Below are 21774 nucleotides of genomic sequence, written 5' to 3'. Positions count from 1 at the left end.
GCAAGAAGGGTGAAGGTCGTGTTCTGAATTCAAGGAAAAGCCAACAGGTCATTGATAAAAATAGATTTTATTCTGCAGAGGAAGATACTGCACCGATGGGGGCGAGGAGCCACTAATAGCTACAGTGGGAGGAAATACTGATTCCGGTGGGCAAAGGCATCTTTGAGAAGCTGGGAAGAGTAGAGGAAAGGGTACAGGGGCCAAAGGAGAGGGGCTGGGGGGTGAGAGGTGTTGGGGGGTGGTCTCTGCAAACCAGGCTGGAACCCAGCACAATAAATAGTTTTATTTACAACAACCAAATTCGTGGCTTTGTATCCACGTGTCAGTGCAAATTATTTACACACTAATGAGAAGGCAGGACAGGAAGGGGTAGGAGGTGGCTGAGGGTGGCTCACAGCTGTTCAATGGCTTCAGGGCAGAGGCTTGGAGAACGGGGTGGGGGGCATTGCTGCTGGGTTGCCCCCCACCCTCATCCCCTTCTGGAGGGGGGCCTCCTGGTCCACATCACCACAGCTGCCTTTTCACCCCGCAATCTCCTGCTTCAGCTGCTCACGGGGAGGAGAATTCCCTGATGGCCCAGGTGTGTGTATGTGTGTGTGTGTGTGCGTGTGCCTGTGTGTGTTTTCAGGGTTTGCACCCCTAGCAAGCTGGGAGGGGGAAGGGGTGCATGGAGACCGAGAGAGAAAGGACAAAGAGGGAAAGAGAGAGGCGCAGGGGTCGCTGGTACCATGGAGCAGGGAGCTGACCTCAGAGTGGGGAAAAGACCAATCCTTCTCTCACCTGGTCAAGCAGGGGAAGGGGGCAGTGCAACAAGGGGGGTCTCCCGCGGACAGGGAGGGAGGTAGGTCTGGGGCAGATCCCTCAGAGTGGCAAGAGGGTGCGTGCCGCCCCAGGTAAGTGGTTTGAGGAGTCCCCAGGTAGATGGAGGTGGGAGGGACCATCTGCACCACCGTGGGAACGTGGCTGGAGGTACGGGGTGCGGGTGGGGACGCTTCTGAGGGTCTGGCAGGCCAGCGAGTCTGTCTGGGGGAAGCGCTGGAGGCCAGCGTTCCCCGGGCGCGAGCGAGCGCGGCGCCTCACAGACACTCGTGCAGCACGCGCGTATGCGTGCAGTTGCGGCAGCTGACATGACAGCACCAGTGGAAGGTGCAATTGCAGCGCTCGGTGACGCGCTGCGTGCGCGTGCGGTGGCCCCGACCGCAGCACAGCAGCTCGCAGCCGTCCAGAGCCGGCGACGAGCTGTTGCAGGCTCGCCCCGTGGTGCCCGCGGTGCCCAGGCGTCCGCTGTACGTGCAGAAGTTGGGCGATTTCTCAAAGTAGACCAGGTCGTGTGGGGAGGGCGGCTTGTGCGCCGGGTCCTCGGGCTCCAGGCGCAGCAGCTCCGCCCGCGAAGCGCGGTTGCTACCGCGGTTGCCGTAGAGAACGCGCGAGGCGCCGTCGAAGCGGTCGCGCAGCACGTCGCCCACGGCGCGCAGCGTGGGCAGCCGCATCCAGCACGTGCGCACGGTGCACGAGCCCGACATGCCGTGGCACTTGCACTCCTGGCGCATCTCAGAGAAGACGGTCTGTGAGGGAAGAGAGCGTGCGCGTCCCAGGGCACTGCTAGCGCCGGGGCACCCGCCCAGACACCGCCCCCTCCCGGACGCCAGCAGGCCCTCTCTCGGCAGCAGCCCCGGCCTAGCCAAGCCCAGGGAAAGGGACGTGACGAAGTGTGCCGCCGAGATTGGACAGGAGCCGCGCGTCCATCTCAGCCTCCCAGGCTTATTTTTCTCGTCTGTAGCACTGAAGGGCCGTAGGCGAGGCAGTCTGTGGGTTGCACAACTTGTAATCGCTTTGGTTGCATCTGTGCCTCTCAGCCCAGGAAGCCCTTAGCCCTCGCTCGACTGCTTATCTCTTCCCTTCCCCGGCTTCCTTCCAAGCCTCCTGCGCCCTCTGGGACGCCCTCTCCTGGTGCCCCCCCCCCCCCCCCCCCGAGCCCGCGGGTCCCAGGTCGACTCACCGTGCGGCCCGCCTCGTTGTTGTGCAGGTTCATGAGAAAGCGCAAGTCCCGCCCCTTCTCCCCGGAGTCCACGAATTCCCTGCCAAAGAGGCGGCCGAAGTCGATGTTGTCGCTGCAGCCCCCCCAGTGCCAGTCGGGGCCCCCGGGGCCGCGCCGCCGATAGTCGCACGTGCAAGACTCGATGGAACCCTCGGAGCAGGAGCGCGCCACCGAGTGGGTGACCCCCGCAGAGGTGATGGCGAAGATAAAAGCTGTTTCCCGGCAGCCTGTGGATGAAAAGCACAAGATCAGGAACAGTGTTCCTGAGGGGGGCTCGGCCTGGGACCCCGCGGTCCTGAGAGCTGGGACCCGGGTCGCCTTTAGCAAGTAGGTGTGTGGGCGGGCGCACACCCGTAATCACGACTCGCCGACTTCTCCGCGCGCATTTTGACTGGAGCTCAAATGGGGCAGCCCCAGAGAGAAAATCCGAAAGCAGGGGAGCAGGAGGACTTTGCATCGGCAAGTTCTCGCTTCAGCCCAAACTTGCCATCTATGTGGCTCACGCAAAGCCGCGCTGGGCAGGAGGCAAGACGCGTTCCTCTACACAACAGCTCCCGGACATCGCTGGGACGGGGTGGGGGTGGGGAGAGCTCGCCGACCGGCGGCCCCCCCCCGACCAGCAGCTCCTTTTCTCTGGGGCGATGGTTCAGAAGAATCAAGCTTCGTGCCCAAGGCATACAGTTGGAAAGCGCTCGGTTAGAAAGAGCGTGCCCTGGAGCCCGCGCTGGGCTCTGGGCGCTCGGCAGGTGGACAGAGTGACCTTACAGCGCCCGGGACGTCTTCCCTGCACTCGCTCGCCCTCCCGCCGGTGCCCCGGGGGTGGGGGTAACCCTGCGTTTCCTCTGCTCCCGGAAGCAGCGCCTTCCTGGCACCCACCTCGGTTGACGATCTTGCCGAAGAGGTGGGGCCCCGGCGCGGTGGGGCAGTTCCAGCGGCGGTTCCGGAATTGCCACTTGCACTCGCGCACGGCGCTCTGCAGCCCCCCGCTCACGCTGTGCAGGATGCCTGGGTTCTGCCGGATCAGGCGCCGCTGTTTGCGGCTCAGGAGCTGCAGACTGGGCTCCAGCACCAGCTGCAGGCTCTTGGAGTCAGTTAGCAGGTTCGTGGAGGAAGCGACGTTTACGATGCCCCTGGGAGGACACGAAACTGGAGCTCAGGTTCCCCAAGCGGACCCGCACCTTAACGGTAAACGCCGTCTTCACTCTGTCCGTCTGCCTGGGGCTCTGTGTAGGGAGGCAGCCGTCGGAAGATAAATAATAAGGTAATGACCCCGTGCTGCCGAGCTCGCCTGTTTGAAATAACCAGGCATGTGTGTCCGGGAGCCCACCATGCAGGGTCTGGACAGAGATATAGGGAACCCGGAGGCTGAGTGGCCACCTGTGTTCCCCCAGCCTCCTCTCTGCCAGCCGAAGCATGGAGCTCCGAACCTGCAGTCCTTGCCCGCCCAGGGCATGCAATGCTTGAGCCCCACCCCTCTACTCGCATCCCTTCTAAGACCATGCCTGGCCCTTGCCTTTCCCTGGTGGTGAGACTTCTGATGTGGACACCAACGTGAAGCCTGCCTTGGGACTCAAAAGGGAAGAACGGTGTTAGAAGGGAGTGGGCTCCCTGTCCTGGGTATGGTGGGTCTCTGCAGGCGGGTAGTTCACCCCACTGCGGGAGAGCTGTAGCCTGGGGTGGGGAGTGGGGCTGCAGTGCGCGCCAGCGTGCCCCGGGATGTCGGCGCAGCTAGCCAGTTGGCTGACGGATCCCAGAGCGTGGGAGCTGGGTAGGGTTGACCCCTGGCTCTGCGCCCCGGGACAAGTGGTGACCCCGACCAGCTCACTTACCACCATCGGCCGCTGCTGTTGGCCGCCAGAGCTGCGGGCAGGGCGGCCAGCGCCAGTAGCAGCGCAGGAGAAACCCAGCTGGGCAGCAGCGCCCAGCACCCCATGGCCTGCCTGGCCTTGCCCGCTCTGTGCTGTAGTTGCGGCGGCTTTGGCGGCTGCCCGCGACAGTGGGGCGGGACGCGGCTGTGGCGGCAGTGGCGAAAGTTCGCAGTCTGGCTTTAAGGAACCTGGAGGCGGGCGGCCAGCAGCATGGCTCGCGGTCCCGGCTGGTGGGCTGAAGCGGCCACGGCGGGCGGCACCGCCTCTTATAGTTGCGGCGCTGGCTGAAGTGACGAGAGGAGGCTGCCCCGCGGGGCCGCACTGTGGCACCAGGGCACACCGGTCAGGGCGCAGACAATGGGCGGCGAGCGGGGTCCTGGCTCCCGCCCGTCTGAGCCGAGAGCTGACGGGCTGGCCGTCGGGGCTCATCCCCCCGCCCCCTGCCCGGTGGCCCCCGCCTCCGGGCCTGCACTGGCCGCCGACCCCTCCCCTTGGGACGCCCTCCCACGCGCGCCCGCCTCACTTCTCTCCGCGTCCGGAGCCCGTCGGGGCTAGCATCCGCCAGGGGGCGCGGCGACAATGTGCTTGCTGGGAGAACCCGCCAGGCGCCCAACCCGCCTCGCCGCTTGCGGTGGGGCTGTCCCCTCGACGTCACCCCGGGTCCCGCCGGCGTCCCTTCTCTCCCCCATCCTGAGTAGCGGAAGGAAAGTTGTGGTTCTGGTCAGCAACTCCGGGGGACGCTTCCCCACCCAGGAACTCCCGACGGCTGGACAGGGAAGGAAAAGGGGGAGACTGGAGGGGGTGTGTATGCGTGGGTGGGGCTGTGGTCAGGGAAATCCCGGTGATTGGGGGTGGGGGGGGGTTTAAGCCCAGCCGTGGAGAGAAACCGGTTTGTGCATGCCGGCAAGGAGCGCATGAGTGGGCTAAGTGTGACAATGTGAGTGCGAGCGAATGAGGGTGTGTTCTAGAGGGGGTGCATTGCTCTCCGTGTGTCTGCCTGTGCAGAAACTTCTTGTTCTGAGATGTTTGGAACTTTTCCAAAGAATTTTGGAATTCAGCTCACACCAGAAGAGATCAAGTCATCCCAGCCCTGCGGTGGCCTGGGGCTGTGTGTCAGGAAGGAGGTGGAGCTTGTTGAGGGACGCACAGCCAGCCAGCAGCGTCTGGGACTGTGTGGAGGTGGGTGGATGAGTGAGCGCAGGGGGAGACAAAGTATGTGTATATGTGTCACTCTGTCGCTCTCTTTCCCTTGCGCCATCTTACGGTGTGTCATCCTGTGGCGGCGTGTGTGGACCTGCTCCTGTGATTGGGGGAGGGAGCCGAGCCTACAGCCATGGCGGTGTCTGAGCAGCTGGGTCTCAGAGCACTGGCTGGGCTCAGAGAGGATGGCAGAAGGGATGAGAGGCGTGGGTGCGGCAGGAGAGGATTGTAGAGAGGCTGCTTCTGTCCGAACAGAAGGCTGGGGTAGGGCACTTGTGCCTCGACCTGTGTGCTTCTCTCTGGATTTTTCTGTCTTCCTCCCAAACTCCGCTTTTCTCCAGTCTGGCCACACTGGGCTGTCTGGACCCACTCCATCCGATGTACCGACCCTTCTCTCTCCTTTCTCCCAGGGGCTCCAGCTCAACGGCAAGTCCACTCCAGGGCTTCCTATTGGAGAAGTGCCTGCTTTTCTCTGTATGGCCACAGGAGACAACGCCAGGCTGGTGACCACAGCCTCTTCCCTCCTCCACCACACAGAGGTCTCTGCCTCTCTGTCTCTTCTTTTTCCCCAATTTAGAGGAGAAAAAAGAGACCCAGCATTTGTTTGAGGCCACAGCTAATAGGGCCAGATCATTTTGACTCAAAGCTCCTGTGTGCTGATTGCTTCCTACCAGGGACCTACCAGCAGTCTGGTGCCCTTCTGAAATGGACAAACAGATCAAAGTGGTTGCTAGGACCTTCTAGTCTTCCTTTTGGGTCCTCTTTTCTTCCTCTCACTTGTCCTTGAAGACTTACTTACTTACTTATTTTAAAAAGATGTATTTAAGAGGCAGAGTTATAGACCAAGAGAGGGAGAGACACAGAAAGAGCTCTTCCATCTGCTGGCTCACTCCCCAAATGGTCACAACAGCCAGGGCTGGGCCAGGCTGAAGCCAGGGGCTTCCTCTGGGTTTCCCACACAGGTGCAGGGCCCAAACTCTTGAGCCATCTTCTACTGCTATCCCAGGCCCCATCTGCAGGGAGCTGGATCGAAGCGAAGCAGCCGGGACTTGAACCGGCACCCATATGCCCACAGTGCCAGCCCCTGAAGATGCTTTCTGACTCATTTACCCAGGCCTGACCCTAAAGTGTCTGAAGTCCTAGAAATGACCAAGCTTCCCTTGCAAGGCGAGAAGATCATTCTGAGGAGTAAATGCCTGGGAAGCCTAAATGCTATTCTTGGGACACTTAGCATTTTAAAAGAGATGCGTATGAATCCAAATGAAGTGTGACAGAGGCTAGTTTTGAGGATCCTGTTCTTCTCTGACCCTCTGACCAGCCCAGGGTACCTGGCCTCTCCAGTGATTCATCCCTGAAGGACAAGGTGTAGTGGCTCAGTATCATCCACAGTCCCAAGCCTATAGTCTCAGCAGAAAACACCTGCCGGAGATTGCCCAAGTAGATGAGCAGTACCATGAGCAGTCTTCCTTTGCCCCTTAGCAACATCTTCCCATGGAGGCCTGGAGAGGTTGATAGACCCCCACCTGGAAGGGGGACGGGTGGGCCTGGAAGACAAGGAAGTCCTGTCTGTGGCCATTGGCATTAAGCAGAGGTAGGAAGAGAGAAATGGGGCCCATATCCTTTGTCCAGCATTGTGACCTCCAGGAGTAGGAAGGAAGTGAGGAAGGGCTTGAGGCTTGGATTCACACTATGAATGACCTAACCCTGTTTCTGGGAAGAGCAAATCACCTTACGAATACATCTCCCCACCCCCCACCCGCATCACCAGTTTGCTGGCGTGTACCCATACACCTGCTAACACACTGTGACAGCGCCTGTCTGAAAAGCCACAAAACTGATCCCATATGGCCATCCAAGATTGCTGCATTTCTCTGCTCGTGCCAATTCCTTTTTCTTTTCACCCCAGTCACACCTCTGAACTCACCTGCTTGGCAGAATCATCCATGAACCTCCGTGTTGCCCTGCCCAATAGTCAGTTCTCGGTGCTCACTGCAGTCACTTTTCTGGAACAGTAGGCACAGCTAAACACTTCCTCCTTCTTGAAATGCATCTCCACTTGGTTCTGGAACAGCCGTTCCTACCTCACTGGCTGCTTATCACTCTCTATCTGGTTCTTCCTTGTTTATCCAATTTCTAAACACTGGGACACACCCAAAGTTCAATCTGAGCTTCTTCGCTAGCTACTCAAACTCCGCTGGTGAACTGTCCAGACTCACATTCCCTAGTTTATATGCGTCTCTGCACTCTGGTCTTCCATGTCTACCACTTGAATCAGCATCAGAATTCACTGAATCCTTGATTCCTACTTGTCCCAACTGCTCATTCTTCAGTCTTTTCCACCGCAGTAAATAGCAACTCCAGGGGCCAGTGCTGCAGCATAGTGGGTAAAGCTGCTGCCTGCAGTGCCAGCATCCCATATGGGCGTCGGTTCTAGTCCCAGCTGCTCCTCTTCCAATCTAGCTCTCTGCTGTGGCCTGGGGAAGCAGTAGAAGATGGCCCAAGTCCTTGGGCCTCTGCACCCATGTGGGAGACCCGGAAGAAGCTCCTGGTTCCTGGCTTCAGATTGGCGCAGCTCTGGCCATTGTGGCCAATTGGGGAGTGAACCAGTGAATGGAAGACCTCTCTCGCTGTCTCTCTGCCTCTCCTCTCTCTGTGTAACTCTTTCAAAAAAATAAATAAATATTTTTTAAAAAATAAATAAATATTTTTTTAAAAAAATAGCAACTCCATCCTTTCAGGACAAAGGCCTAGGACAATGGCCTTCTCAAAGTTCTCCTTGCTCCTATCCTTGACACACACACACACACACCCCACAGTCCATTCCCCTCACAGCAGCCAGAGCCATCTTTTCCAAAATGGAAGTCATATCATGTCATTCAAATCTTCCGATACCCCATGTCATTCAGTGCAAAAATCAAAATCTTTCCAGTAGCTTCTCAGGCCCCTGGTTTTCTCTGAGTTCATCCTCCTTTGCTTTCCGCCATGTCTCCCCATGGATTCCTCCCCTCTTGCCACACTGGCCTTCTTGGCATGCTCACTTGCCTGGATCTGTGCACCTGCTCTCCTGTTTTCTGGAATGCTCTCCAAGTATTCATTCCCTCTCTTCCTTTCCCTCTGTCTTTATCAAGACCCCACTACCAACCTCCTTTACCCCACTTTATTTTTCTCTGTATCGCTTTTGACCACAGATAACTTTAAGGGCTTGAAAAAAAAATCTATAGCAAATTTCTATTCTGGACAAGGGATAGGAGTGAGCTGTTGGAGGAGGGGAGCAGCTTTGCCTGGACCCTGGGATGGGGTGGAGGGAGGAAGCAGGGGACCAAGGCTGCAAGTTTGTGGGTGGGGAAGCCTACATTCATTCGAAGCGTCAGCAGGCAGCACTGCCCCATTGGGTTGGGAAGGCACTAGCAGAGAAGGGGGACATGTCCTAGGGTGACCCCCACAGACTGCTGGAGCTCACTGCCGATTATAGGGGGGAGGGGGCGCTGCCTGAGTCCAGCACGGTCTGGTCGCAGACCCTTTGGTGCCTCCTGGTGGTGGCCTGCGGTGCTGCAGCAGGCTTTCGAGGCGGAGGGTAGGCAGCGCGGCTGAGCTCACCGCTTCAGGCGCATCCATCCCTCCTGGGCCTATAATTTGGGTTCCCCGGGCCTGGCCGCCCCTATCAGCGGCTTAGCAACAGATGAGTCACCCGGGACCCTGGGCCAAGGCAAACATGGGGGGAGGAGGAGGAGGAGGAGGTTCCCCAGGCTGCGCCCGGCTTTAGCCACCGCCTCGGTTGCTTGATCCCCCCAATCTCCAGGGGCCCCTACCCTTTTCTCTGACCCCCGCCCTCCAGAGCCCCAGTGTTCTTCTCCACACTGCTCTCTATCCACTCTGTGGCCTCACGATGGGAAGAGCAGCCCTCCATGCCGCTCATCCACGTGCACTCCCTCCCTGCCGTGCCGACAGCCCCCTGCGAGCCCCCTCCCGTGAAGGCCCCAACCCTTGTCAAGGTCTCTCTGGTTCCCGCCCCTCCTCTTTCCTGGAGCTGGCCGCGTGCTTGGGGTATTAGGCAATGGGCGTGCACCCGCAGCCCTCTCCAGGCCCCGCCTGTCCCACCGCCCTTGAGCTGCCTGCGGGTCAGCGCTCAGGCCAGCCGGTCGGACTGAGGGCACTGTGGGCCAGCTCAGGCCACCCAGTCAGCCTGCCTGTGGCCGCTCGTCCCCAGGCCGGGTCTCATCTGGGACAGGGAGCTGGAGTAGGGGTGCTGGGATTTGGAACAGTCCAGCACGGAGGGCACAGGGGTCACTGAGGAGTTGAAACCTATGGTACTGGTTCTGAGCCTGGCCCCTTGTTGGCACCTGACAGCAATGCTGTGTGAACACGACAAAGGTAGAATCCATAGGCAAAGCAAAAGACACCAGCGAGATCAACAACCACCAAAACCACTCGAGGGAAATCTGGAGACAAATGGAGAAGTTCCAGTGTCCATGAGGTCCCCATGGAAAAAGGGGTCTAGGATCCCCTACTCCAGGGACACTGGTGGATTTCAGGAAAAGGGGCCAGGACATTGGCAGGGACCACGGAATCCAGGTTTATGGATGAAAGCTACTGAGATAGGGCTTCAGCTTCTAGCGGCCTCAAAAGCCACATGTGGTTTGGCTCTTGTCCTCTAAATGGGAGGGGGGTCCACAGCACTTGGGCTCCGTCCCCCCATCCTCCCGCTGTGCAGAGGTGCAAAATGAGAGCAAAGCATCCCTCTCGGTCCAGGCTGCCCAGTGCCAGGGACCATGGCACTCTCACTTCCCTGGCCTGTGCAGGGCTTGGCACAAGAAGGTGCTCAGGAAAATCCCAACATGCGTTAAATCCCCCATCTTCCATCTTGGACGCGGCGCCCCCTGCAGCCCAAGGCAGGACCTGCAGCCTCACAGCCGGCTCTCCAGTAGAGTTGTGCTACCACCACCAAGGAAGAGGCCTCTGGCTGCGGGCATCAGCCCCGTGCCTCTGCCTCCTGGGGAGCCGTGTCTGAGTCAACGCGCCTCGCCTGGGGTGCGCGGGGCCAGCCGTGCCTTGGGTTGTGGTCTGGCAGGGGCTGGGGGTGGCTGGGAAGCCTGGGGCCCCTCTCTGGCAAAAATAGCCCGCAGTGGTTAGAGTTGCAAGGGTGACTCAGGCGGGAGCTCGGTGGCGCCTAACCCCTTCGTTGCCACCGCTAGAGCTCCTGGAGGCGATTTGCCTCTGCCTGTGTATCCCAGGACCGGGGTCTTTCCTGACTGCCTGGGGCTGGGCTCAGTTTGGGATCCCGAGACCCTCTTCAGCCTGTGTGAAGTGCACCTGCCACCTCGCAGCAGGGATCCTCAGAAGGGTAGGAAGATCGCTGTGGGCCAGGATGCCTGCAAGGCAGGCTGAAGAGCTATGGGGCTACCTGAACCTCAGCTGGGGCCAAACTCCAAGGCCAAAGCTGACCCCTCCCAAGGGGGAGGTGCAGGGCTCTGAGATGGGCGGTTGCCAAGCCCACAGTCCTAAGCCTCTCCAGCTGGCTCCCAGCGCCCTGCGGACGGCTGCGCTCCCAGCTCCGGACTCTGCAAGCCGCTGTCCAACCCCGGAAGCCAGACGCCCGTTCAGCTCCGTCCTCGGCTTGTCGAAGGAGCCTGCCAGTCACCTCGCTCTTGGTGGTGAAACTGAGGCAAAGATGATGAAAGGTTTGGCCACCGGGACGCGGTCCCGGCTTGCCGGTCTGGGTGGCTGCATTCTCCTTTGCAGCTTTGGGGACCCCAGCGCAGGTGAGAGGAACTCGGGCCATTTCCCTGCTCTGCGAGGCTGAGCTCGACGCGGGCGTCGGGGGAGAGGGTGTGTGTGTAGGCTGGGAGGAGGGGGAGCGGTTGCGTTCCCCTGGTCAAGGCGGGGAGGGGGGAGGGGGGAGGGGATGCCCCGGGCTCGGGGAGGGGCCGCAGCTCCGTCAGCCGGGCCGAGCCTCGGGGAGCTGTGCGCCAGCAGAGCCAGAGCTGCAGTTCTGCGCTTGCCGGCTCTCTCCTAGCTCTCTCGAGCACTCCCTCCCTTCCTCCCGCCCTTCCTTCCCCGCGGCCGCCGCGGCGCTGGGGGAAGCTGGCGGAGAGGAGTGGCCCAGCCCTGGAAGAATGCAGCGTTGCCGAGGGGGCAGAACCCGGAGCAGTCTCCCCAGAGTTTGAGCAGCCCGAGCCTAGTCCAGGCGGCCCAGCCGCGCCGGTCACGGACCCAGCACCGGAACCGCTGGAGGTAATCGGAGCCCAGAAAGCAAGGGAGGGGCAGGGGCGCGAGCCCCTGGGGACGGAACCGGTGCACTGTCAGACCAGACAGACCGACGGACGCCCACCCGCAAGCGCGGAGAGCCAGAGACACTGCCAGGGATAAAGACAGAGCATAAAAGGGTGCCTCCAAGTTTGGTGGGCAATGAAGTGGCTGCAAAGGGGGGTGGGGACCAGACGGGCAGCCCGCTGAGGAGGGGCGCAAGTAGTTGGGAAAGGCGGGGACTCAGCTTTGCCCACACCGGGTTCCACACCGGAGAGAACCCGGCTCCCCTCCCGCTTCTAGCTGCACCTGGAGCGTCCCCTCCCTCCTTCCCCACTGAGCGGGGAGGTGCCAGGGGGAGTGGGGGAGCCCACTCTCCATTCTCCTTTGACAATACCTGCACTCCGTGGCCTCTGGGGGCGTGGGAGCCAGTTATGGGTGGGGGGAGAGCTCGGAGAGGGAGCAGTGGGAGGCGGTGGTCCGTGTGTCTGAGTTTGAATGTGTGCGTGTGTGTCTGTGTGTACATTGTGTCTGACCGGGCAGGGCTCCAGGGCTTGCGTGAGGTCTGGGTTCTTCCTCTTTCAGCCGTCCAGGACTGTGGGAATGGGTTTTATTTGGGGATGGGTGATTAGAGCCAGAACGGGTTAGGAGCCCCGAGCAAGCCACCCTTGTCCCCAATCTCACATCAGATCTCTCTTCCCTGTCCACAGGCCCTGACCACATCTGCCCACCGGAGCCTCCGGGCTTCGACATGCTGGAGGAGCCCCAGCAGCGGACTCTGCCCTTGGGCCTCGCGGGTCTCCTGCTCCTTGCGGTGTGCAGTCGGTGAGCAGCACCCCCCCCCCCCCGCCCCGCGGTGGTACCTCTGAGCCCTCCTCCGAACACCTGCCCTCGGGGAGTGCAGGCCGGGAGTGGAGGCGGTGGAGGGGGTCCGGACACCAGAGACGCCCTTTCTGTTCCCAGGGCGCTCAGCAATGAGATTCTGGGCCTGAAGCTGCCCGGGGAGCCGCCGCTGACGGCCAACACCGTGTGCTTGACGCTGTCCGGCCTAAGCAAGCGCCAGTTGGGCCTGTGCCTGCGCAGCCCCGACGTGACGGCCTCTGCGCTTCAGGGTCTGCACGTCGCCGTGCACGAGTGCCAGCACCAGCTGCGCGACCAGCGCTGGAACTGCTCGGCACTCGAGGGCGGCGGCCGCCTGCCGCACCACAGCGCCATCCTCAAGCGCGGTGAGCCTGGAGGGGCGGGGTCTGCGCCGCCGCCGAGGCTGGGGTGCGGGGGGCAGGCCGAGGCGAGCGGAGGCGGGAAGGGACGGGTTCAAGGCTCCGGGAGGGGCCTCTCCGGGAATTCCCCCCGGGAGCCGGGCTGAGCCGGGTCTGGCCACCCGTCTGGGCCCCTACGGTGCTGACTCCCACCTGCTCGCTGCCGGCAAGGCAGCTGGGTCCTCGCTCCCCTACCCCAGGGCTCCCCCCCTTTCCTGCCTCCGCCCTGCTCAATCTGGGTTGCACCTGTGAACAAGAGACGCCCCCAGCCCTGGAAGCTTCAAACGCCCCCATTCTGCTCCTCCCCGCCCCCATTTCTCTCTCCCCTCCCTCCTCTCTGGACAAGTCCAGGCTGGTGTCCCCAGAGCCTCAGCGGGGGTGGAGTGACGCCCCCAACCGTTTAAGGGTTAAACCTGCTCCCCTAATTGCTGGGGTTCCCAGGAGCCAAAGCTGGGAACAAAGACCCTGATAGCTTTGAAGCTGGGGAGCAGCCCCCTCCTCTGAGCTGTGGAGTTCCCAGGTGTCCCTCACCTGAGCAGGTGAGGAATGGCTGGAGGGGCAGAGAACAGGTCACTGCTGGTCTGGTCTGGAAGGCATGGTCTGGGAGGCATCACAGCCTCTCCCCACGCCCTGCTCCCCAGGAGCAAAGATCCGTGGGGGGCTCCGCCCAGGGGGTGGGGGCAGTGCTTCGGGGACTATAGGGTTAATAGGCAGATGCCGTCTGCAGGGGAATTCCCAGGACGTGTGCAAACAGCTTTGTTCTTGGAACGCTGAGGTTGGGGGATCCGGAGGCTGGTCCAGGCCCTGGGTCCTGGGCACTGAGGAGCCTGGCCTCTACTCCTTTCATCTTCTCAGGGCTCCTACAGGGTGGCGAGGGACCCTCTACTGCTGAGAGCCTGGCATAGGAGAAGGCTTTGCCTTTAGATGGGGCGTGTGTCTATCCAAGCCTGGGAAGGGCTTATCATCTTGTGCTTCCGTGACCCCCCAAAAAAACATAACACAGAAGCCAATCTTTTAAGAGGGCATTAGGAAAAATCCCCTCCACCCCATCCCTCTCCGCTCCCCAGTATTTTATAAGGTAATAGCAGGTTAGGATAAACAGTCTTGATGGGCAAATATAAAACTCAGACCTGGGCAGTTCCACAGCTTGAGTGCTTTGGGGGTGTTGGGGTGGTGGAGGGTAGCTTGATTAAAAGACTGATTAACATAATCCTGAAGAAATAAAAAGAACCCCAAAGGCTTCTCCCCACCCCACCACCCTCACCCCCTAAAGTTTCCTGCAGGGCTGGGGAATTTCGAAGGCTTTCAGATGTGGAACTCAGTGAACTCATCTTCAAAGACCTCAGGGACTCCCTCTTAGTCATCCCAATCCCAGGGTCTCCTCCCCCCTGGGCGAGCTCTTTCATCCACACCTGAAAACCACAGACTTTTAAGAGGGATAATGGGTCTCCAAAAATCATCTGGATCCACCGTCTTCCCTTACAGTTAGGGAAATCAGGCTCTGGGCTTTCTGATCTGCCCGGCAGGGTCAGGAATCAGTTAGGAATCGCCTTCCCACCCTCAGGTGCCTGTCAATGTCCCCTCCACCATTTGCCTTTCTTTTCCCCCTCCCCCCCAACCAGGTTTCCGCGAGAGTGCCTTCTCCTTCTCCATGCTGGCTGCTGGGGTAATGCATGCAGTAGCCACAGCCTGCAGCCTGGGCAAGCTGGTGAGCTGTGGCTGTGGCTGGAAGGGCAGCGGTGAACAGGATCGGCTCAGGTCCAAACTGCTGCAGCTGCAGGCGCTGTCCCGGGGCAAGAGTTTTCCCCACTCCCTGCCCAGCCCTGGCCCCGGCTCAGGCTCCAGCCCTGGCCCCCAGGACACGTGGGAATGGGGTGGCTGTAACCATGACATGGACTTTGGAGAGAAGTTCTCTCGGGACTTCTTGGATTCCAGGGAAGCTCCCCGGGACATCCAGGCGAGAATGAGAATCCATAACAACAGGGTGGGGCGCCAGGTATGTGAATGCATCTTGACCTGGGTTCCCTGGCTTTCTTGAGTCCTGGCTAGCCGCTGAGAAGCACAGCAGAGCAGTAGCATGTGGGATGGTGGCGGCCCCTCAGCATCTGCAAGACACCCAGCCTCAGCTCAGCATCTGCAAACAGCCAACGCACCCAGCTTGGCACCTGCTGGCTTTGCAAAGCCCTTTCTCTTCTGCCATCCCAATCATTCTTGCCTCCTGGGTGCTGGGCCTCTGGGCTGCCCTCACCTCCACCTCTTTCCTCTCTGATGTTCTAGGTGGTAACTGAAAACCTGAAGCGGAAATGCAAGTGCCATGGCACTTCGGGCAGCTGCCAGTTTAAAACCTGCTGGAGGGCAGCCCCAGAGTTCCGGGCCGTGGGGGCAGCGCTGAGGGAGCGGCTGGGCCGAGCCATCTTCATTGACACCCACAACCGCAATTCCGGAGCCTTCCAACCCCGCCTGCGTCCCCGGCGCCTCTCAGGAGAGCTGGTCTACTTTGAGAAGTCTCCCGACTTCTGCGAGCGAGACCCCACGGTGGGCTCCCCGGGCACGAGAGGCCGGGCTTGCAACAAGACCAGCCGCCTGCTGGATGGCTGCGGGAGCCTGTGCTGCGGCCGCGGGCACAACGTGCTCCGGCAGACGCGAGTTGAGCGCTGCCACTGCCGCTTCCACTGGTGCTGCTATGTGCTGTGTGACGAGTGCAAAGTCACGGAATGGGTCAATGTGTGCAAGTGAGGCCAGCCTCAACCTAGGGGCTGGGGAAGGGAAGTCCTTGGCTCTGGTTTCTGTCCAGGGTCCTCCTTGGCTCCTGGAAGTTCAAAAGCTTTTGAGGGTAGTAGGGGTCAGGTGAAGTCTCCCCAACCCCTGCCAAGTTAGCTGGATTTGGGAGAAATGTGCCATCCCTCTTCCTTAAACACCTGAATGGCCCAAGATGAAATGCAGTCTTGGGCACCCTTTAATCCTGATTCTCGTTCCTTGTTTTTGACTACTCCTCTCTCTCCTGAGTGATAACCCCAGATATGCAGAAGTTAGAGGTGGAGCCAGTAAGACCTATATCTGAAAGGAGACCCCCTCACTGTTATCTACTGTTCACAGCTCCTCTACAGTAGCCTGGCTCTCCTCTTGAAAGGTAATGAGAGACAGTGATGGAAAGATTTGTCTTGGGGGACAAGATGGGAGGGTGGGATAGGGTCTTCTCCCCTGAATCCTGTCCAGGCCCTTAGGGAATGAGCTTCCTTCCATTCAGGTGTTAAAATAGACCCTCCAAAGGAAGGGTTTTTTTTTTTTTTTTTTTTTTTTTTTTTTTTTAACCTAAGACTCTTGGAGCCTTTTTCCTTCTTCAGCAGGAGGGTTGAGAATGGATAATTTATTGTACTGAGACTTGTTCTTGGTTCCTGTTTGAAAATAAAATAAATTAAGCTACTGGGTTGGTGAGTCCAAATGGTGATTGTTATCTCCCCATGCTTGGGATCTCAGCCCCTGGTCGCTTTTCCAGGTGCCTCCTACCCCTTCACTCAATGAGTGCCAAAAATTTGAAATGGCCTACAGTGGGGTTGGTTGGCAGTTTTGGTGGGAGGGGCTGCAGATCCAAATGTAGGCCTTGTTTACTTGCTCCTGATTTCACCTCCATCACTGCTGTAGAACAAGAGCTGGCACATTTTTTTTTTTCTAGTAAATATATGATGAGGCTTGTGGTCTTTGTCTCAGCCACTCAACTCTGCTGTTACAGATGAGAACCAGCCATAGCCCATATATGAGTATATGAGTGTGGCTGTGTCCAGTTAAGCTTCACTTGTAAAATTGGGATGTGGGACAGGATTTGTCCTTTGCCTGTAGTTTGCTGACTGCCTGCTCTAGACTATCAGATCACCTCTGTTCTGGAAATGTCGAGTCCTAAATGTATCTCAACATTGAACCTGGACCCAAAAAGAACAGGTATTTTTCTCTTCTGATTACAAATAGAGAACTTGGGAGGTAGATGTAAGATGGATGGGGAACATATCAAAAGGAATTCCTGTATTTTTTTTTTCAGAGATGTACTTTATGTATTTGAAAGGCACAGTTACACAGAGAGAAAGGGAGAGAGAGAGAGAGAGAGAGGTCTTCCATCCGCTGCACAGCTGGGGCTGGGCCAGGCTGAAGCCAGGAGCCAGGAGCTTCTTCTGGGCCTCCCACATGGGTGCAGGGGCCCAAGCACTTGGGCCATTTTCTGCTGCTTTCTCAGGAGCATTAGCAGGGAGCTGGATTGGAAATGGAGCAGCTGGGACTCAAACTGGCAACTACATGAGATTCTGGCACTGCAGGTGGAGGCTTAAGCCTCTATACCCTGAAAGACAGAGATCTTAACATCTGTTGGTTCACTCCTCAAATAGCTGCAACAGCCAAGTGTGGGCCATAGTGAAGCCATAGCTGTCAGCTCCTTCCAGTTCTCCCACCTGAGAATGAGCAGGGGCTCATTACTTGAGCCCCATCTTCCATTGCTCACCATGCACATTAGCTGGGAGCTGGATCAGAAGCAGAGTAGCTGGGACTTGAACTGGCATTCAGATAGGACATGGGGGCACTGCAATTGGTGGCTTCATTCACTGCACCACAATGCCTGCCCCATTCAGAACTTTTGCATTTTTTAAAAGATTTATTTGAAAGTCAGTTACACAGAGAGAGGAGAGGCAGAGAGAGAAGTCTTCCATCCGCTGGTTCACTCCCCAGATGGTTGCAACAGCCGGAGCTGTGTCGATCCAAAGCCAGGAGCCAGGAGCTTCTTCCAGGTCTCCCACATGGGTGCAGGGGCCCAAGGACTTGGGTCATCTTCTACTGCTTCCCCAGGCCACAGCAGAGAGCTGGATCAGAAGAGGAGCAACCGGGACACGAACTGGAGCCCATATGGGATGCAGGTGCAGCAGGTGGAGGATTAATCTACTGCACCACAGTGCCGGCCCCGTCCCAGCTTTTTCTAATCCTTCCTTCTTCTGTACTTCTTTGACTCTTTTCCCCCCAGCTTTCTCCCTTTTCTTTCGTCAGATGCACACTTTGTGGCAAACTTCAGCCCCAAACCACAACCTTGACAAATTCCAAATGGATTTTGTCAGCAAGGCCACATCCCCACCCTTGCTCCCGGCACATGCACTGGGCTCGGGCCCAGGCCTGGAGTCAGTGATGGGGTAGGAGGATGCAACCCACAGAGCCACTAGCTACGGTTTCAGCTTTTATTAGGCTCCAGTGGCAGCCACAGGGAGGTAAGAAGGCTGATGAACCATAAGCCTGGCTTCTACCCTCCTTCAGCTTGGGATACTTTTCCCTCTGGTTCCTATCTGGTAGCTGGGAAGTTGGGGAGTGGCAGTGGTCATCTAATTTTCAGCTGGACAGCCCCGTCAGCTGCAGTGGCCACTTTCTCCCCCCACTCTGGAGAGGGGAGAAGTTCAGTAGAGCTGGATGATTCTCTAGTTCCCATTGATCGGCTCCACCTCACAGACACGTTTCCTGCTGCTAGCCATGTCAGAATGTCACCATTTCCAGCCTCCTGTCACATCTAGGCTACAGCCTTGCGGGCAGCTGAAGTCTCAGGCAGGACCACCCACAGACAAGTTCCATCTCCCTGTTGGCGTCCCTGAAGGCTTGTTGGTGGGGTTGGGGCACTAGGGAAGAGGGGTTGAAAAGCATAGTTTTGGTTGTCAGTACAGGGCCATAACTTGGTACAGTGTTATTAGAAACATTTCTATGGAAAGAAATGAAAAGAGCAATCGTGTAAAGGAATCACGAGGCCTGGTCTAGGGTTCCCTAATCACACTGGAGGTCTTTCATCTTGAAAAACACAGAGCTAAAGGCTGGGTGCTGTGGGTAAGCTGCCACCTGCAGCGCTGGCATCTCATATGAGCACCGGTTGGAATCCTGGCTGCTCCACTTCCGATCCAGCTTCCTGCTAGTGCGCCTGGGAAAGGAGCACAAAATGGCCCAAGTGCTTGGGTCCCTGCACCTACATGGGAGACTTGAAGGAAGCTCCTGGCCCCTGGGTTCCATTTGGCCCAGTCCTGGCCATTTTGGGGAGTGAACCAGCAGATGGAAGACACCTCTCTCTCTGCCTCTGCCTCTCCCTCTCTTACACAACACACACACACACACACACACACACAGGGCCCAGCATTATGGCAAAGCAGGCGGGTTGAGCCGCACCTTGTGTGGTAAGCATACCCTATCAGGCACTCAACTTACCATCCAACTTCCTGCTGATGCTCCTGGGAAGGCAGCAGAGAAAGGGCCAAATACTTGGACCCCAGCCACCCATGTAGGAGGCTCCAGGATGGAGTTCTTGGCTCCTGGCTCTCTGTCTCTCGGCCTTCCAAACAAATTATAAATCTTTAAAAATAAATGAAATGGAATCTAGGGACAGGCATTTGGCACATCCATTTCAGCTGTCATTTGGGACACCTGCAGCTGTCAGAATGCTTGGGTACAAGGCCCGGCTCTGACTCCACTTTCCATTCTGGCTTCCTGCTCATGAGCATTCTGGGAGGCAACAGGTGATGGCTTAAATAACAGGGCCCTTGCTCCCCATGTGGGAGATCTGGATTGAGTTTCTAGATCCTGTCTTTGGCTTGGCCTAGCACTGGTTGTTGCAGACATTTGGGGAGTGGAGATGGGAGATCTCACTCTCTCTGTCTCTCTCTGCCTCTCAAACAAAATATATAAAAACAAAAAACATTTAATTGAAGAGAAAGAGAGAGATCCTATTCACTGATTCACTACCCAAATGCCCACAGCAGCTGGGGCTGGGCCAGGAGCCAGGAACTCGGTCCAGGTCTCCCACATGGGTGGCAAGAACCCAAGTACTTGAGCCGTCACCTGTTTGCATTAACAGAAAGCTATGTTCAGGCCGGTGCCACAGCTCAATAGGCTAATCCTCCGCCTGCGGTGCCAGCACACCGGGTTCTAGTCCCGGTCGGGTGCCAGATTCTGTCCCGGTTGCTCCTCTTCCTGTCCAGCTCTCTGCTGTGGCCCGGGAAGGCAGTGAAGGATGGCCCAAGTCCTTGGGCCCTGCACCTGCATGGAAGACTAGGAGAAGCACCTGGCTCCTGGCTTCAGATCAGCGCGGTACACCGGCTGCAGGGCGCCGGCCACAGTGGCCATTGGGGGGTGAATCAACGGAAAAAGGAAGACCTTTCTCTCTGTCTCTCACTGTCCATTCTGCTTGTCAAACAAACAAACAAAAAAAAAAAAAAAAAAAGGAAAGAAAGCTATGTTCAAGAAGGGGAGCTGTGACTTGAACCCAGGCTCCCCAATATGAGATGCCAGTAGCCCACATGGCAACTTAACTCTAGGCCAAATGTTCACCAACCCAACTGTTAGTTGTTTTTTTTGTTGTTGTTATTGTTGTTCTTAAAAGATTTATTTATTTATCTGAATGTCAGAGTTACACAGAGAGAGAAGGAGAGGCAGAGAGAGAGAGGTCTTCCATCTGTTGGTTCACTCCCCTAGATGGCCACAATGGCCAGAGCTGAACCAATCCTGGCCAGGAGCCAGGAGCTTCTTCCAGGTCTCCCATGTGGGTGCAGGGGCCCAAGGACTTGGGCCATCTTCTGCTGCTTTCTTAGGCACTGGCCACCCAACTGTTAGTTTTTAAAAGACTAAATCTTAGAATGGTTTCCTATGTAGGAAAGCTAATTTTAAAACTAAAAGTTAATTAAAAATAAAGACTGGGGGCTGGTGCTGTGATGCAGCATGTTAAAGCCCCAGCCTGCAGTGCCAGTATCCCATATGGGTACCAGTTTGAGTCCCCACTGCTCCACTTCCAATCCAGCTCTCTGTTAATGGCCTGGGAAAGCAGTGGAAGATGGACCAAGTGCTTGGACCCCTGAACCCATTTGGGAGACCTGGAAGAAGCTCCTGGCTTCAGATCAGCACAGCTCCGGCTATTGCAGCCATTTGGGGAGTGAACCAGCAGATGGAAGACCTCTCTCTCTTTGTCTCTACCTCTCTCTGTAACTGTCTTTCAAATAAATAGATCTTAAAAAAAAAAAAAAAAGACTGGAGTGGGTGTTGGTCAGTTGGGTGCTGTAGTTAAGATACCAGTTGGATGGTCATGTCGCATATTGGAAGTCTCTGAGTTTGAGTGCCAGCTCCTCTTCTTAGCCAATTTCCCAGAGGAAGCATCTAGTGATGGTTCAGGTACTTGGGTCCCTGTCATCCAGAGACTTGTATTGCGTTCTTGGTTCCTAGCTTCAGCCTAGTGCAGCTGTTGTGATGTTGAAGGGGTAAAATGGTAGATGGATGGTCTCTTTCTCTCTTTCAAATAAATTTAAAAATTAAAATAAATACTAAAAGCGAAAAGGAAAAGCAGAGAATCTAATAAGGGAAAAGCCTTCAATAGAAACCACCAGAACAGATATAACTGCGTTTGTTATAAACAGCTTCCTTCTTGTCCATCTCATTCCCTGCCATTTTAAATTAGGGTCCTGTTGGCCTCACATTGTAAGGTCATATTATTCTTCAGGTTAACGCAAGAGAGCAAACAGATTGGAATATATAGAAGGAATTGGGGGGCCGGTGCTGTGGCACAGAGGGTTAAAGCCCTGGCCTGCAACACCAGCTTCCTATATCGTCACCAGTTCGAGTCCCAGCTGCTCCACTTTTGATCCAGCTCTCTTCTATAGCCTGGGAAAGCAGTGGAGGATGGCCCAAGTCCTTGGGCCCCTGTGTCCACATGGGAGATCCAGAGGAAGCTCCTGGCTCCTGGTTTTGGATCAGCTTAGCTCGTGCCATTGCGGCCATTTGGGAGAGTGAACCAACGCATGGAAGACCTCTCTCTCTCTCTCTCTCTCTCTCTCTCTCTACATCTTTCTGTAACTCTTTCAAATAAATAAAATATTAAAAAAAAAAAAGGACAGGTAAGCACATATACAAGGTAGCAACAGGAGCAAGACATGGTATGGCATCTACTAGCATAACTTTTAAAGTATATTTATTTATTTGAAAGGAAGAGTAACAGAGAGAGAGAGTTCTTCCAATTGCTGGTTCAGTCCCCAAACATCCACCACAGCAAGGCTGGGCCAGGCCAAAGGTAGGAGCCAGGAACTCCATCCAGGTCTCCCACATGGGTAGCAGGAACACAAGTCCTCAGACTGGCATCTGCTGCTTCCCAGGTACATGAGCAGGAAGCTGGATAGAAAGC

At 57.2% G+C, this 21774-nt stretch overlaps 2 protein-coding genes across 2 annotated transcripts; one reads left to right on the top strand and one right to left on the bottom strand.

Annotated features, from left to right (window-relative positions):
- Positions 1 to 82: 82 nt before the first annotated feature.
- On the bottom strand, positions 83 to 9003 carry WNT1 (Wnt family member 1). Its single transcript, XM_051845409.2, has 5 exons — positions 4430 to 9003; positions 3868 to 4227; positions 2915 to 3168; positions 2000 to 2265; positions 83 to 1565 (listed from the first exon to the last, which is right to left on the bottom strand). The coding sequence occupies exons 2-5, from the start codon at positions 3969 to 3971 to the stop codon at positions 1077 to 1079; spliced, it is 1113 nt and encodes a 370-aa protein (XP_051701369.1). The 5' UTR covers positions 3972 to 4227; positions 4430 to 9003; the 3' UTR covers positions 83 to 1076.
- An 8-nt stretch (positions 9004 to 9011) lies between these two features.
- WNT10B (Wnt family member 10B) lies at positions 9012 to 16032 on the top strand. The gene is made up of 6 exons (XM_002711076.5): positions 9012 to 10865; positions 11120 to 11337; positions 12060 to 12174; positions 12313 to 12575; positions 14231 to 14604; positions 14886 to 16032. Exons 3-6 carry the CDS (start codon positions 12101 to 12103, stop codon positions 15342 to 15344), a joined length of 1170 nt encoding a protein of 389 aa, XP_002711122.1. The 5' UTR covers positions 9012 to 10865; positions 11120 to 11337; positions 12060 to 12100; the 3' UTR covers positions 15345 to 16032.
- Positions 16033 to 21774: the final 5742 nt, after the last annotated feature.

This window comes from Oryctolagus cuniculus, chromosome 11, assembly GCF_964237555.1.
Source record: "Oryctolagus cuniculus chromosome 11, mOryCun1.1, whole genome shotgun sequence".
In the NCBI taxonomy this organism is placed as follows: domain Eukaryota; kingdom Metazoa; phylum Chordata; class Mammalia; order Lagomorpha; family Leporidae; genus Oryctolagus; species Oryctolagus cuniculus.
This window is presented reverse-complemented; position numbering and strand designations above follow the sequence as displayed.